The 15,694-nt window shown below is 40.2% G+C and overlaps 1 protein-coding gene across 3 annotated transcripts; it reads right to left on the bottom strand.

The window, feature by feature from the left end:
• Positions 1-4,612: 4,612 nt before the first annotated feature.
• LOC117715528 (olfactory receptor 6C75-like) lies at positions 4,613-9,965 on the bottom strand. 3 transcript variants are annotated; one of them, XM_076940359.1, is made up of 3 exons: positions 9,740-9,965; positions 9,281-9,348; positions 4,613-8,261 (listed from the first exon to the last, which is right to left on the bottom strand). In XM_076940359.1, exon 3 carries the CDS (start codon positions 7,929-7,931, stop codon positions 6,969-6,971), a length of 963 nt encoding a protein of 320 aa, XP_076796474.1. In that variant the 5' UTR covers positions 7,932-8,261; positions 9,281-9,348; positions 9,740-9,965; the 3' UTR covers positions 4,613-6,968. The 3 variants fall into 3 exon arrangements, with proteins under 3 accessions (XP_076796474.1, XP_076796472.1, XP_076796473.1); XM_076940357.1 differs by having other exon boundaries at positions 4,614-7,961; XM_076940358.1 differs by having other exon boundaries at positions 4,615-7,958.
• Between the last annotated feature and the right edge of the window lie 5,729 nt (positions 9,966-15,694).

Below are 15,694 nucleotides of genomic sequence, written 5' to 3'. Positions count from 1 at the left end.
CCTCCATCCACTAGTGACTTGGCCTCTTGGTGTGAAGCCAGGAATGCCCCAGTTCTTCAACACAGCACTTTCATCTCCATTACTTAGTGACTTCCAGCTAACCCACAGAACAGCTTTTTTTCATCCTCCTTCCTCTCCCCATTACAGTATTTCTAGGCAATTCTTAGACATGTCTCTTATTCTTCTGAGTCCCTTCTTCTAATCCATTTCCAACCCTAGGACTTGGCCCCTTGGTATAGATCCAGGGTTCATAGTCCTCATACCTTTTTTTGTCCCTTTCAGCTGTTTCTTCTAGCCCATCTCTTATTTCTTTGTGACTCTCCACCACCCAAGGAGCTGTTCTCTACTAGGGCCCCCACAGCCACCACAGTTGGTGAGGATCCAGAGTGAGCAACAGCAATTGAACAATGGATTATCAATCCAAAACCTGAGACCAGATATATGTACCAAGAAATGCTTGAAACATCATAACTCCAGATGCGTAGATCTCAGCACAAAACTACAAACAAATAACCAAGACACTATGCTTCCTCTAGAAGCAAGCAATACTATCTCAATAGGCAATGAGAAAAGCATTCAGCTGAAATGCAAGGCAAGGACTTCAAAATAGCAATCATGGATAAGCCTCATGGACCTTAAAGGATCAAATGCCCTAATGAACACCATAAAACCACAAATTGTCTTGAAGACAAAGTAGAAAAAAATACATAACTCGGTCAATTATCTCAGAAAAATTGAATAGAAAGAAAATACAGACACAAAACATCTAGGAAATGTGAGGTGTTATAAAAAGATCAAACTTATAACTAATAGGCACAGAGAAAGAAGAAACCCAGATCAAAGGCACAGAAAATATTTTTAACAAAATCATAAAAGAAAAAAATTTCAAATGTAAGCATAGAGATGCCTATCAAGGTATAAGATTCATACAGAACACTAAGTAAACAGGACCAAAAAATCTATCATGAGATAAGACATATCCCAGTCCACAACTCTAGTGGAAGCCCTCTGATCCACCAGAGGCCACTCCAGCCAGAACAACAGAGAGAAAACAGAAACCAAGGAATAAAAACCCATCTAAAAAAGGTCATCAGACTGTGTAAGATCAATAAAACAAGTGATAGCTTGTGCTGGCCAGGATGTGGAGTAAGGGGAACACTCATCCATTGCTGATGGAACTGTTAACTTGTACAGCCACTGTCAAAATCATGTGATAGTTCCTCAATACAAGAACTGATCTACCTCAAGATCTAGTTAACCACTTTTGGGCACATAGCCAAAATGATTGGTATGGGTGTTGTCTTCAGCGATAGGACCTTGCTGTCAGCTCATGGAGAGTGACCTGTATGTAACCTATATATAATTCAGTCTACCACGGAGACACTTGCTCAACCATGTTATTGCTGCCTTATTTATAATAGCCAGAAACTAGAAACAAGCTAGATTTCCCTCAACAAACAAATAGGTAAAGAAAATGTAATACATTTGCATAATGAAATATTCACTCAGCCATTAAAAATGAAATCACAAAATTAACAGGCAAATGAATGGAACTAGAAAAATGTCATCCTGATGAGGTAACCCAGACCCAGAAGGAGAAATATTTTATGCATTCATTTATATGTGGATATTTGCTGTTAAGTCAATGATAACCAAGCTACAATACACAGAATCACAGAGCTTAGCTCTGGAGTAAGGGAATAAGAGGGACCAATAGATCTCCTCAGAAAAGGGAAATAGAATAAATAGGTGTGTATTGGTTGAGGGGTGGGGTCCAGAAGGGAAGGATCAAGTGAAGAAGAGGAAGGAAAGAGCAAGAATAGGACAATGGGTAGAATACAGGGAGAGACAGCTAAGATTAAGGACATTTAAGGGGTAGTTTGAAAATCTAACATAGTAGAAGCTTTTTGTGTTTGTGTGTGTGTGTGTGTGCGTGTGTGTGTGCGTGTGTGTGTGTGCATGACCATGTATGAAGGTAACCTAATAAAATCACCAATAATGGGGAAATAGAGCCCCAACTGAATATCTCTTGTCACCAAATGAAGCTTCCAGCACCAAGAAATTTTTGGTCAAAGAGGTACCATGGGACCCCAAAACAACCCAAGCTTTGGCAAGGTTATATATAGGTCACTCTCCATGAGCTGACAGCAGGATCCTATCGCTGAAGATAACACCCATACTAGTCATTGAACACAGAAAAGTGGAACTGGTGCCCACCTAGAGCCTTCGCCACTACTGGTCGTGTTCTTGGTACTGGAAGGTACTCTGCTAACAAAAGAAAAATATAAACACCAGCACAGCTACAACCCTTCTATTTACAGTGGTGTCCTGCCTGCAAGACACACTAGTGCAATGGTGGTGCAAAGTGTGTAGAAGTAACCAACCATATCTGATTTGACTTAAGGCTCTCTCTATGAGATAGAACCTATACCTGGCATTGCTCAGGTGACCAAGAACCTGAGACTAGATAGCCCAGGGACTATCGTAAAACCAAATACTACTTGCCTTTTCTGTTTTAATATTAATGTTAATTTTTAATGTTTTCTCTTTTCTTACTCTACGGGTTATTTGCATAAAAGGTCTGCACATGACTTCTGGTTTTGTGTTTTTAGGGGATTCTTGAGTATTGGAAAGAGTGGGCCTATGTGTCTATACCTAATTTTTTGTTCCTTTTCTTGGATTCTTTTCCTTCTATTTATTTGTTTTTTTCCTATATTTTTGTTTTGAATTATTTGATTCTATTATTATCCCTTATATTCTTTGGGGGGGGGATGGTTTCTCTGTGTAACCATGCTGGCTGCCTTGGAACTTGCTTTGTAGATCAGGCTAGCCTGAAACTCAGAGATCTGCCCATCTTTGCCTCCCTATTGCTGAGATCACCACAGCCTGGCATCTGCTTTTGTTTTCCCAATAGGAGACAGAAAGGGAGGATCCAGCTGGGTGGAGAAGTAGGGAGAAACTAGGAGGAGTGGAGGGAGGGGAAACTGTAACAAAATATATTATATGAGAAAAGCTCTATTTTCAATCAAAGAAAAAGAACTGCTTATGCATGGCGTTAAGAATAAAACCTCCAGTTAAACAAAAAGGAAAGGAAAAAGACCCTTCCTTCTCTAAGTTGTTTTTGGTCAGGGTGTTTTTTCACAACAGAAAATCTAAGATACCAGGCAAATGTGGCTGGTGAATATGCTTTGGTCTTGGGCTGCAGAAGTGGAGCTAAGCCTGTGGCTGTGAAGATCGAGGGTGTGGGAGAGGGAGAAAAGGAACCTGCTTGTGTCAAGAGCTGAAAGGGAGACAGAAGTGTATACTGGAGTCAGAGGGCCCAGAATCTCATACCTCTGAGTACTGGGAGCTAGGGATGGTGGCAGAAGTGAGTAGGGTAGCTGAAAGCTCAAGGACCCTTTACCCTTCAACATTGACAGAAAGGCAATGAACCCTTATTACAATTCTTAATTGAAATAGAAATCTAATATCTGGTAATAGTGTAAGAAAATTAAGAATGCCAAAAGTTAGCAAACTAGCATATCATATCGGAAACATTTCAGTTTGTCATAAAAATGCAATATGTATCTAAAATGCAACCAGCAATTCCATATTTAAGCATTTAGTGCAGAGAAATAAAAGCTAACATTTTATATAAACGTGTTCAATATTTAGAGAAAATTTAACTTGTGAAAGCTGAAAATTGAAAACAGACAACATGTCCTTCAACAGGTAGATTGTTATACAAAATGTGATATATATCATGTATATCTCAGATACATATGCACATACCATGGAACAATACTTAACCAAAAAGAATGACCTATTAATATATACAATGTCTTAAATAAATTTTCAGGTAATTATGAAAAATAAAAAACCAATTCCATGGGGCTGGTGAGATGGCTCAGTGGTTAAGAGCACTGACTGCTCATCCAGAGGTCCTGAGTTCGATTCCCAGCAACCACATGGTGGCTCACAACCATCTATGATGAGATCTGATGCCCTCTTCTGGTGTGTCTGAAGACAGCTACAGTGTACTCATATACATAAAAATAAATAAACCTAAAAAAAAAAAAGATTATATTAAAAAAAAAGAACTCTTAAAAAAACAATTCCAAAGATTGCATCCTATATAATTACATACATACATACATATATACTTTTTATTATATACATAAGCATATATACACATACATATTTGTTAAAATGAAAAGTTACCAAAATGGAGACCTGAATAGTAATTATGTCAGGAGAAGTGAGCATGGCTTCTGTGAGACCAAAGGAGGCATCTTAGGGATGATGGAAATGGCCTTAATTTGACCTCTTCAATGTCAGTGTCATGACCACAATATGCAAGACATATACGTATGTATATCTATATAGATATATAAATATGTCTATAATATTTGATACATATTAAACGTGACTTTGGGGAAAATTTAAACAAAGAGAGCATGACCCACTTTGTATTAGTTCTTAAAACTGCACATATAATTATCCTAAAACTAAAAGTTTATTTATTTAGGTAGGTAAATGGGTATTTCTCTCTCTCTCTGTCTCTCTCTCTCTCTCTCTCTCTCTCTCTCTCTGTGTGTGTGTGTGTGTGTGTGTGTGTGTGTGTGTGAGAGAGAGAGAGAGAGAGAGAGAGAGAGAGAGAGAGAGAGAGAGAGAGAGAAGCACATGCATACATTCCACAAGAAGTATGCCAAGGTCAAAGGACAGCCTGTAGAAATCAGTTCTTTCCTTCGACCATGTGGGTTCCAGGGTTCCAGGGAACAGACTCAGGCCATCAGTGTTTATGGCATGTGCCTTTACCCATTTAACCATTTCACAAGCTCTCTAAAAGTTTGATTTTTAAAAAAATAAATACATATATTTTTATTGCATTTAATTGTTTAGTGGGAGGTATAAATGTCACAATACATGTGTCCTGTCAGAGAGCATCATCGAGTGGTTTTAGAGGAGCAAACTTGAGACATCAGGCTTGGCAGCAAGCACCTCTACCCACTAAGTCAGCTGACCAACAAAATATAATCACTTTCAAAGTTCATTCTGTTTTTCATGGCAGTTTATGGAAAGCTTGTCTTCTGGGGGTAAGTTTTGCTCACTAACATAATAGCCAGAATTCTATTCAGCATCTCTCAAAACATCCCGAAGAAGGATGGAACTCATTATGACTTCCTTGTCCCTGACAGATTCCAGCTCAGGTGTCTGGTAGATACCCCGTGAAGAGAGTCTTTTAAATAACAAATATACACAAGACCTGAGTGAGACATCTTTGGATGGCTGACTCATCTGTGAGGATGATGTTCACTCTTCCAGCTGGATTGTAAGACTATTGAAAAGTACATCAGACTTCTTACATCCAAGAGGTACACAGTGTCAGTGCTCACGAGAGTTCCTTGATGTTATTTATATTCATAAATATCTAATTTATTATTTTTTGGAGAAAGAAAAGGCACAAATGAATTTGTCTCTTAGCAGTGATAGCTCTCAGGATATTTTATAATCAAGTCGTTCCCAGGTTATGTAACTGATGAGTCTTTGAAAGTCTAAAAAAAATTTTTGTATCAGATTATGCCTTAAAATAATTCTCAAATATCCTGTCACAGGACAGGAATTGTATACTTAAAGAACACACACACACACACACACACACACACACACACAGAGAGAGAGAGAGAGAGAGAGAGAGAGAGAGAGAGAGAGAGAGAGAGAGAGAGAATCAAATACAGACCATTCATATGGGTAATCAAGAATGCTTCCCCCTAGATTCAGTCATCTTTGCTACAAGCCACTTCTCCAGGGAACCTAAGAACCGTAACGGGCTCAATTTTAATGCATATTTTGTTCATTCTTATATGTGTGTGCAGATGAACTTTTATTAATTGTGAGTTCTATTAATTTGTGGCAGCCAGAATTCTGCTTAACCCAAAACTTTACTAGCAGACACTTAAAATAACTTTTATGGAAAATATCTAACATTAGAAGCTAGAAACAGGTATGGGACCATCTCCTAGCAAGCTAATTGTACAAGGCTTTGCAATCTAAAGGCTAAGAAAAAATGTTTGTATACTAAGAGGTGTCATATTTTTTGCTTCAAGAACCCATTAAAGCAAATTATTAATAATATGCAATACATCAAGATGATGGCAAATTTAAAATATGCATATCAGCAGCCACCCAGAGTTATACTAAGCTATGTCTCTAAAATGAATGGATGCAAAAAAGAGAAAGAAATGTATTTATTATTGATTCATTTCAAACCCACTTTGTTTCTGATATTTTTAAATGTTGAATTCAGCAAAGAAAGTGGTAAAGAAAAAAATTTACCTATTTGTTTTAAGTATCAGAAAATTCAAGCAAAAGAATGTATCATACACATCACATATTGACTCTGACTGACAGCTGGTTTTTAGCTCAATGGCTTTGTGTGACTCTTACCTGTTAACCCCCTTACAGAACCATTTCCAGAAACCTTGCATAAGAAAATCCATGGATGTTTAAGATTCTTATATAAAGTGACATAAAATTTGCATACAATTTATCCAATCTTCATATAACTTTAAATCATGTCTAACTTACTTATACTAACTACATGATGTATATCCTATATAAGCATATATGTTTCATTCACACATCTAAATATTTTTATATCCTGGTTGGCTGAACCTGTGAACATACGATTCACAGAAACAAAGAGGGCAATTGTTAATATTTTTATTTAATCTATTTAGGGGCTCTCTATAAATGCTGTCTGGGTTGAATCAGTAGGAGGCCAATGAATAGAAATAATGGAAGATATTTGTCAACCCAAGGTAGTGAATGGTTTTTTTCCAAGTTGTAAATGCCATTGAAAGATAAGATAGCACAGATCTAGTGAAATTGGCATAAACTATATCACCATACAGATATTATAGAAAGGGTTTCCACTGTGAGGGAGTTTCAGTTACACGATCATGAAGACTCATTTTCCCAAGCAGGTGCTATTTCTGTAAGTTCACCCTGGACAGTGCGTCCCTCAAAGCCTGGTGGACCTGTTTGTTGCGCAGGGTGTAGATGACAGGATTCAGAAGCGGTGTCACTACAGTGTTTACAAGAGAGGCCTCTCTGTTGGATTCAAGCCGGCTCACTTGTTTTGGTTTCACATATATAAATACACAGCTACCATACATCAGAGAGAGGACGATGAGGTGGGATGAGCAGGTGGAGAAAGCTTTCTGTCGATCCTTGGCCGATGGAAGATGCATGATTGAGATTAATATGTTGCTGTATGCAAATATAGCCGCAAGGACAGACGTGAAAAGGACAAGCACAGCGACACCAAAGGCCAGTCTTTCAAGAGATTTGGTGTCTGAACAGGAGAGATGAATTAAGGAGCCAAGGTCACAGAAGAAATGAGGGATGACATTAGAGCCACAGAAAGACAACCAGGAAAGCTTCAGAATCACGCCACTTACTAGGATGAAGGAAAGCACATAGCTGAAGAAAACCAGAAGGAAACAGACCCTGGGGTTCATGATGGCTGGGTAGTGCAGAGGCTTGCAAATGGCCAGGTAGCGATCCAAGGACATCACAGCCATGTGGAAGAAAATTGTTGACCCAAGAAATAAAAAAGAAAACGCTTGGATGATACAGGGAGTGAAATGAATTGTTTTGTCTCCAAAAAGAAAGATTGACAGGAGCTTTGGGATAACGGTGGAGATGAAACAGCACTCACAGAAGGAGAAACTCCTGAGGAAGAAGTACATTGGAGTCTGCAGGCGAGGATCGGTCCAGGTAATGGCGATTATGAGTGTGTTTCCTGTGACTGAGGCCAGATACACCAGCAGGTGCACGAGGAAGAGGACCTTGCCCAGGTGCTGAGCCACAAGGAAGCCCTCCAGCACAAACTCCAGGACTGTTGTCTCATTCCATGCCTCCATCCTTACCTCTGCTTCTTTTGCCATCAGCCCTCCTTGATATGGTAGGCAAACCTGCTACCACCAAATAATAAATTAACAGTGGTCACTGCTTTTAAATGTTGCTTGCCTAAGCACAGGGCTTGCATGGGCTGCACCTGGTCCTCAGCATGTATGTTATGGCTCTTAGCCTGATTTTTTTGTAGGATTCCTAACTGTGGGGTAAGGAGTGTCTCTATCTCTTTTTCTCACTCTTTGGATTATTTTGCTCCTATTGGATTGCCTTGTTCAGCCTTGCTATGAGGGTTTTGGCCTTGTCTTACTGTATCTTGTTTTGTTGTGTTTGGTGGTTGTCTCTTGGAGACCTGTTTTTTTTTCCTAAAGGAAAACAGAGGGGCAGTAAGTCTAGGGAAGAGGGGAGTGGGGAGGAATAGAGGGAGGGTAAACTGTGGTTGGGATGTAATGTATGAGAAGAGAACCTGTTTTCAATTTTTAAAAATGTTCAAAAAATTGCTCGCCCTCATCATACTAAGGAGTCATATTCTAATTTTAAAATATTTTATTGTAAATTATTTTTCCTTTTCTCATTTCCGAAATACAAGTGTGAAATTTATAGTTTGGTTTTGTGTTGATTTTTAGAATGATATATTCTTAAGATCTTACCTTTGGATCATCTCACATAAGATAAAGAATAAAGCTGAGAATTGTAGTTTTGAGGATGAAACAAACAGTATCACACAACATCACAAGTACCATATAGTGCTAGTTTTTAGACTGCAGATTTGTGGTATGAAGCCCTCCTATGTGTTCATTGTGGCCTCTGAAAATAGTACTTAAAAGCTATAATCCTTACTGTCTCACTCTAAGCCAGTTTTTAAACAAAGTCCAAATACATTATTTCCCACTTCCCAAAAGGAGCTCAAATGCCTGCTCCCATGAGATTGGTGACTATCGAGTGACTGAGATTAAGAGGACCTAGGGGTGAAGATGGCAACAAAGTCCAGGCACAAAGAAGAAAAACATAGTGTGTAACTCCGGGTCCTGTGCCTTCCACCACCCTTGCAGAACAGCATGTCTGCTTCTGTGGTCCTCCACAATTTGCCTATGGTACTTCCCTTCCTGTGAACAATGTTAATAAAAAGATCCCGTTGTGTTTGAAATCAATTACTGAAGACACATTAACTTTCTAAGAGCCATTGCCCAGTAGAAGGCAGAGTGGTGTGTAACTGCCCCACAGGGATGAGTGGGCATTTGAGTGAAAACTTGGCACAAGTTAGTTTGCTTTATTTTCTTGATTGCCCAGATCTTGGGCTTTCATTGTGCAGAACCTCAGTGCTGGCTTAAGCAGGACTAATCTCTGTTTCAATTGCACATCTTACCTACTGCCACACACATACCAGGAAGCAGCTCCCAGCAAAAAGGGTGCCTTGAATGTTCCTTCTTCCAACAAAGCGAAATCTTTCTCCTAGGAAACAAAAACATAAAAGATAAATCATAAAGTTGTATGTCTTTGAGCTATAAAACAAATAACCCTTGCTTCATATTTCAAGCCACAGAAAATGATTACGGCTTCTTATTTTTAAGAAAGAAAGAGATTTCTAAACCTGAGGAAACTAACAGCCATCCTTCTCCCTTACAGAAATCTGACTGATAAAACTCTAGACCCTTTGAGGCAATTTATAATGCCCAAACCCACACTAACATTTAAGGGAGTTATCATATAGAAATCCAGCATATATTCGTATTCGCTCTATGGACTCGTCACCTACTCCATGGGACATGATAGCACACTCATGCTACAAAGTGTACTGACTTTATACTGGGCCTGAAGGCATGGACTAACGTGAGTGTCACACCTGGCAGGTTGTACATCCATTCAAAGAAACTTAGGGAAAGAGGACAGTAAATGTTAAATCTTCTTGTTTATGGAGGCTGGTAGCTACTTTCTTGTCAACTAGTTATGGAAGACCACGCTGGAGAGGTGAAGATAATTGCAGTCACAAATGAGAATCCATTTATAGATATTATTATTATATACTACTACAGGATTGTGTACTGTCATGGGTGAAATCACACAGGGTCCAAAAGGGCAAACCTCTAGGACATTCATTAGAGGAATATGGGAAAAGGATTTAAAAGTAAAATGTCAACAAAATCCCAGAAGACCTTTCATTGTTTGTTTGTTGGAAATGGAAAATTTCAGGAGAATATTCTAATTAACATTCTACAACCTTCTGACCTCGTTCTCAATAACCTGCATGATCCTCTGTGAAAGTCTTTAGAGGTATATTTGGCATGTCTCCCAAAGTTACATATGTGAGGAAACACAGGATTAAAATGTGCGACACGCTACCTCGCCGATAAGGAGCACGTCACATTCAAGATTTTTTTGACAGCGTCTTTTATTGTTACAGCTCTTTTAGTTAGAAGGATGTAAGATGGAGAACAAAGGAAGGACCCCAAGCCCCAGAATGTACTGACTTATATACTATCAAAGAGACATGATCTGTCCTCATTGGCTTACAGACTGGGGTCTCATTTACATACCCACTGATAGTACTATCAGAGGGAAAATTCACACCTACGCGTGCGCACAGCTGTAGACACCAAGGCCAAGAAGAACCAGGAACAGGAAGCCAGCGCCATCTTCTAATGGCGAGCGTATAGCTACTTCAGCAAACGCAGCATGGCTTCTAACAAAAATGTACATATTTTACCTCAAAAATGCTTATTTTTATTCTATGTGTAGTGTTTGCCTACATGTATGTATGTGTACCATGTGCAAGCCTGGTGCCCTTGGATGCCAGAAGAGGGAGTCAGAGTCCCCTAGAGCCGTGTAGCTACAGATGGCTGTGATCTGCCACCGGGATCATGGGAACTGAACCTGGGTTCTATGTAAGAGAATACACTTAACTGCTGAGCCATCTCTCCAGCGCCACAGTTTACATACTTTAAAATGAAGAAATTTAGATGTACAGATGGGATTTTATATAAAGGACAGTCATGTAATCACCTCTCAGACTTTGACGTTTCCCACGTTGCTACAAATTCTTTTGTCCCCTTAAAGTAAAGAGAACATCATAAGAAAACAATTACTGGGCTGGAGAGATGGCTCAGCAGTTAAGAGCACTGACTGCTCTTCCAGAGGTCCTGAGTTCAATTCCCAGCAACTACATGGTGACTGACAACCATCTGTAATGGGATCTGATGTCTTCTTCTGGTGTGTCTGAAGACAGCTACAATGTACGCATATAAATAAAATAAATATTTTTTTAACAAAAGAAAAGAATTACTGTAATTTCTATGGTGCTGCAATGTCTAAAGCCAGCTGCAAGAATGTTGGAATTTAATAACAGAACATAATCCTTAGTTTTCTGAAAAGGGCACTCTGGATCCCAGAGTATGGGATCAAATTAAATTTTCCTTCTTGAAAAAAAATACATTTGCTTGTTCAGGACCATGACACAGCAGGTGTCCCTCTTGTTTAGCCTTTGTTACTTCTCAGTGGGTGTCTGAGGTCATTTAGGCTGTGTTAGAGTTAGTGGTTTATTCTTTTATATTTACCATCTTAAACCACAGTTTTCCATTCTCCAATGAAGGACATTTATTTATTTTTATTGGATATTTTATTTGCATTTTAGATGCCATCCCCTTTCCCCATTTCTCCTCCCTAGAAAACCCCTATCCCATGCCCCCTTTTTCTTTTTGCTTTTATACACTTTTTAAAAATGTTAATCAAAGGCTTTATAAGTTTGGTAATGCTCAATCAGAAGTGTAACCCAATACCCAACCTAGATATATCAGCTATCTTTGACTGGTGGAGACACATGAACATCTGCCTCAATATCTCCCCCCCCCCATCACCTAGCTTCTCCTCTCCTTCTAATGAAGGACATTTATGTCCAGTTACATGCTATAGTGAGTCAAGATGCTATGACCATTCTTCTTTCATATAATACATCTCTACCACAGCTTTCCCTCCCCCTACTCCTCCCAGTCTCTCCCCAAACCTCCCCTCTACCCCAGATCTCACCCCCATCCCCTATCCCCAGAAAAGAGCAGGCCTCCCAAGAACATCAACCATACACAGCACAAGGTGCAATAAAACTAGGCACAAGCCCTCACATCAAGCCTGGGCAAGTCAATCCAGTAGGAGGAAGAATCCCAAAAGCAGACAAAAGATCAGAGACAGATGTTTTCCCTCTGTCAGAAGTCTCCCCAAAACACCAAGCCGGCAACCATAATACATATGCAGAAGACCTACCTAGCCTAGAACCATGCAGGCTCTGCAATTGCCTCTTCAGTCTCTACCCCCATGAGCCCTGCTTAGTTGGTTCTGAAGGCAGTGTTTTTCCAGGGTTCTTGACCCCTCTGTCTCCCACAGTTCCTTCTCCCCCTCTTCAGCAGGGTTCCCTCAGTAGAGGAAGGACCTGATGGAGACTTCCAACCTGGCCTCTCTCTGCCTCATGTTTGGCTATGGGTCTCTGCATCTGTTCCCATCAGCTGCTCAAAGTAGCCACTCTGATTACAACCACATTCGTTCAGTACTGACCTATGAGTATAGCAGAATGTCATTAGGAATCTTTTCACTTGTTTTCGTTGTTATTGCTGTTTGGTTTTGCCAGTTGTGTTTGTTCTAATCAAAGCCTCTGGGCTATTCAGCCTGCGGTTCCTTGTCATCCAGTGTCAGGCATGGGCTCCCTCTCTGTGGCATGGGTCTCAAATTAGACTATTCATTGGTTGGCCATTCTCACAAGTTCTGTACCACCAGCTATGACAATTCCTATACAAGTCATTTGAAGACAGAAGGATTTGTTGCTCTTGAGTAATTCACATGTAATTCAATTGACATGTTCAAGTTCTAAGTAATGGGCTGGATCTTTTGTGTATTGTACACAGTTGTATGTTTCATAACAGCATTTCTGTATATCATATACTTTACCCATCAAGACTGCCCCATTACTCTCCCTTACATACCTGCTGGTCATCTTTCTTCTATGCTTTCCTTTCTTACACACACCTTTGTTTTCAACTCTAGATTCTGAATATGTGAGGACACATGTAATGTTTGCATGTGCCTATTGTGCTTCACTTGGTCATCTCCGGCTCCACTCCTGAAAATAGCATGTACATGTTGCTTCCTGTTGGCAAACGAAGCCAGATTAAATTTCTACATGGCACACTTTCTTCTATCCACTCATTTTCTGATGGACAGCTGGGATGATTCCATAAACTTTCCATTGCTGGTCCTGCTGTGGCAATCATTCATGTGCAGACGTCTTGGTAGTATACTAACCTAGATCTCTTCAGGATTGTTGCTCAGAGTGGTACTCCTGGATCATCTGGTAGTTCTGCCTCTGTGGGGGTTTGTTTTGTTTTTAGGAGAAGGGGTCTTACTCTTTACCCCAGGGTGGCCTTGAACACATAGACATCCCCCTTCTTCATTCAGCCTACTGAATGCTGGAAAGGCAGGTGTGAGCCACCACACCCAGCTTGCTTTTAAACCCACTCAGGAAATCTCATCCTCACTTATTTACCAGATGCAATACTTAAATTTCTACTAAGACTGTTCCCTTTCTGCATACTCGCCAGAATTTGTTGTTTATCTGGTCATTGAAATGTAACTTGAGAGACATGGAATCTTCATGTGGTTTTGGTTAATAATTTCCTGATGCTGAGGATATAGAAAGTTGTTTTCATAGATTTCTTGGCCATTTGAATTAGTAGGCTATTTTTGTAATATAGAAATCTTTCACAATATTAGTTTGACTGGCTGAGGAGCGTGTGTAGTCTTTCAACCTTTCAGTGTCTTCAATTTTTTTTCTTTTGGTATTTTGATGTTTTCACTGTAGATGGTTTTATGCCCTAGGTTTATTCATAGGTAGTTGCGAAGCTATTGTGAATGGCATTGATGAAGCACAGAAAGGCTACTGGTTTTGTAAGGTTTTTTTTGTGTGTGTGTCTGGATTCTTTTTAAAATTTTTTTTTTACTAATCATTCCATTCGTTTACATCTCAAATGATATCTCCTTCCCGGTTACCCCTCCACAACCCCCCTATCAGCCCTCTCCTCTTTGTTTCTATGAGGGTGTTCTCCCACCTACCCTCCCACTTCCACCCCACTGCTCCAGCATCCTCCTCCACAGGACCAAGGGTCTCCCCTCCCATTGATGTCAAACAAGGCCATTCTCTGCTACATATGTATCTGGAGTCATGGACCCCCTCCATGTATATTGGTTGTCTAGTCCCTGGGAGCTCTGGGTGGTCTGGCCAGCCAACATTGTTCTTCATATGGGGTTGCAATCCCCCTCCACTCCTCCAGTTCAGCTCAGTCCAATAGTTAGCTGTAAGCATCCCCGCATCCGCATCTGCATTGGTCAGCTTCTGGCAGAACCTCCCAGGGAACAGCCACATCAGATTTGTTCAGGCCAGCTGGAGAATCAAGTGGTACCCTTAGACCCTGTGGAGAGGACTGAGATGCGTGAGAAAAGGAGGCACAGCAAGTCAAAAAGTCTGATCAAGCTGGCAAAATTTTTATTGTTCACACAGGTTATATACTCTAAAAACAGGATATGGAGGAGGTAGGAAAGAGGACTTTACAGGTGGAAGAAGCTAGCTGCAGCTGTGGGATCTAACTAAGTTATTCTCACAAAGCCTTTCCGTTACCAGGGGTTCTAAAAACATCTATCTAGCAGGATGTTGGCTAAATTTAGAGATCAGGAGGAAGAGTTACTAAGGTGGGTTGCTTGAGGCCTTGTTTGAAGTTCTGAGAACTGACAAGTGAATCATGGAAGGTAAGCAGAAAGAAGAATAGTAGATAGGAGAGCCAAGGGTGAGTGTTTGCCAAGAGTAAGGCCTTGCCATGGCTTCCCATAAGATTCCTGACAGCAAGCACCTCTTGGCAACAGCAACAATTTAAGGGTTTGATGTCAGCAGATGGGATGGATCCCTAGGTGGGATGCTCTCTGGATGGCCCTTCCTTCAGTCTCTGCTCCATTTTTTGTCTCTGTCTTTTCTTTGGATAGATAGGAATATTTCTGGGGTAAAAACTTTGAAATGGGTGAGTGTCCCCATCCCTCGGCTAGGGGCCATGCCTATCTACTGGAGGTGGTCTCTACAGGTTCTATCTTCCCTTTGCTATGCAGCAGGACCGTGCCATCTGTGAATAGAGACTTTTATTTAATGGAGATATTTTTACTTCTATCTTTCCCATTGTTCCCTTTTTATTTTTCCCCTTGAATATTATTTTAAATATTATATTAAACAAAACTTAAAAGTCTGAACATGTTGTCTCCTTCCTGATTTTAAACAAGGTGCTTTAAGCTGTGAGTTGGCTCAGCAGGTGGGAGGTCTTGCCTCTCTAACTGACAACATAAATTCAATCCCCAGGACTCACATGAGAGCAGCCTGATACCCACAAGTCAGCCTCCAGCCTACACACATGAATGTGGCATGTGAGTTAACACACATACAGACACAGACAAAAATACATGTAATAAAATTCTAAAGACAATTTTATCCCCCCCCCCCCCCCCCAGTTAGCGTAGTGCTGGCTGTATATTCACCATAGGTGCTGTCTACACGTTTAGCTGTGCCCCTTCTCTTCCTAGCTTCTACAGGCTTTTATTGCAAGAGCTAATGAGCTGTTAGTCGATGGCCTTTTCTGTATAGTGAGGACTCTATTTATTTTCTATACTGTGCTCGTTACTTTGCATAACAATAAACATCCAAGTCATGTCCAAGAAAATGCAAATGTAAAGTTGAACAGAACAACTAAGAAAATCTAGTCTTTGAGAACTAAACTAAGTAAAG

This window comes from Arvicanthis niloticus, chromosome 9, assembly GCF_011762505.2.
Source record: "Arvicanthis niloticus isolate mArvNil1 chromosome 9, mArvNil1.pat.X, whole genome shotgun sequence".
NCBI lineage: Eukaryota > Metazoa > Chordata > Mammalia > Rodentia > Muridae > Arvicanthis > Arvicanthis niloticus.
This window is presented reverse-complemented; position numbering and strand designations above follow the sequence as displayed.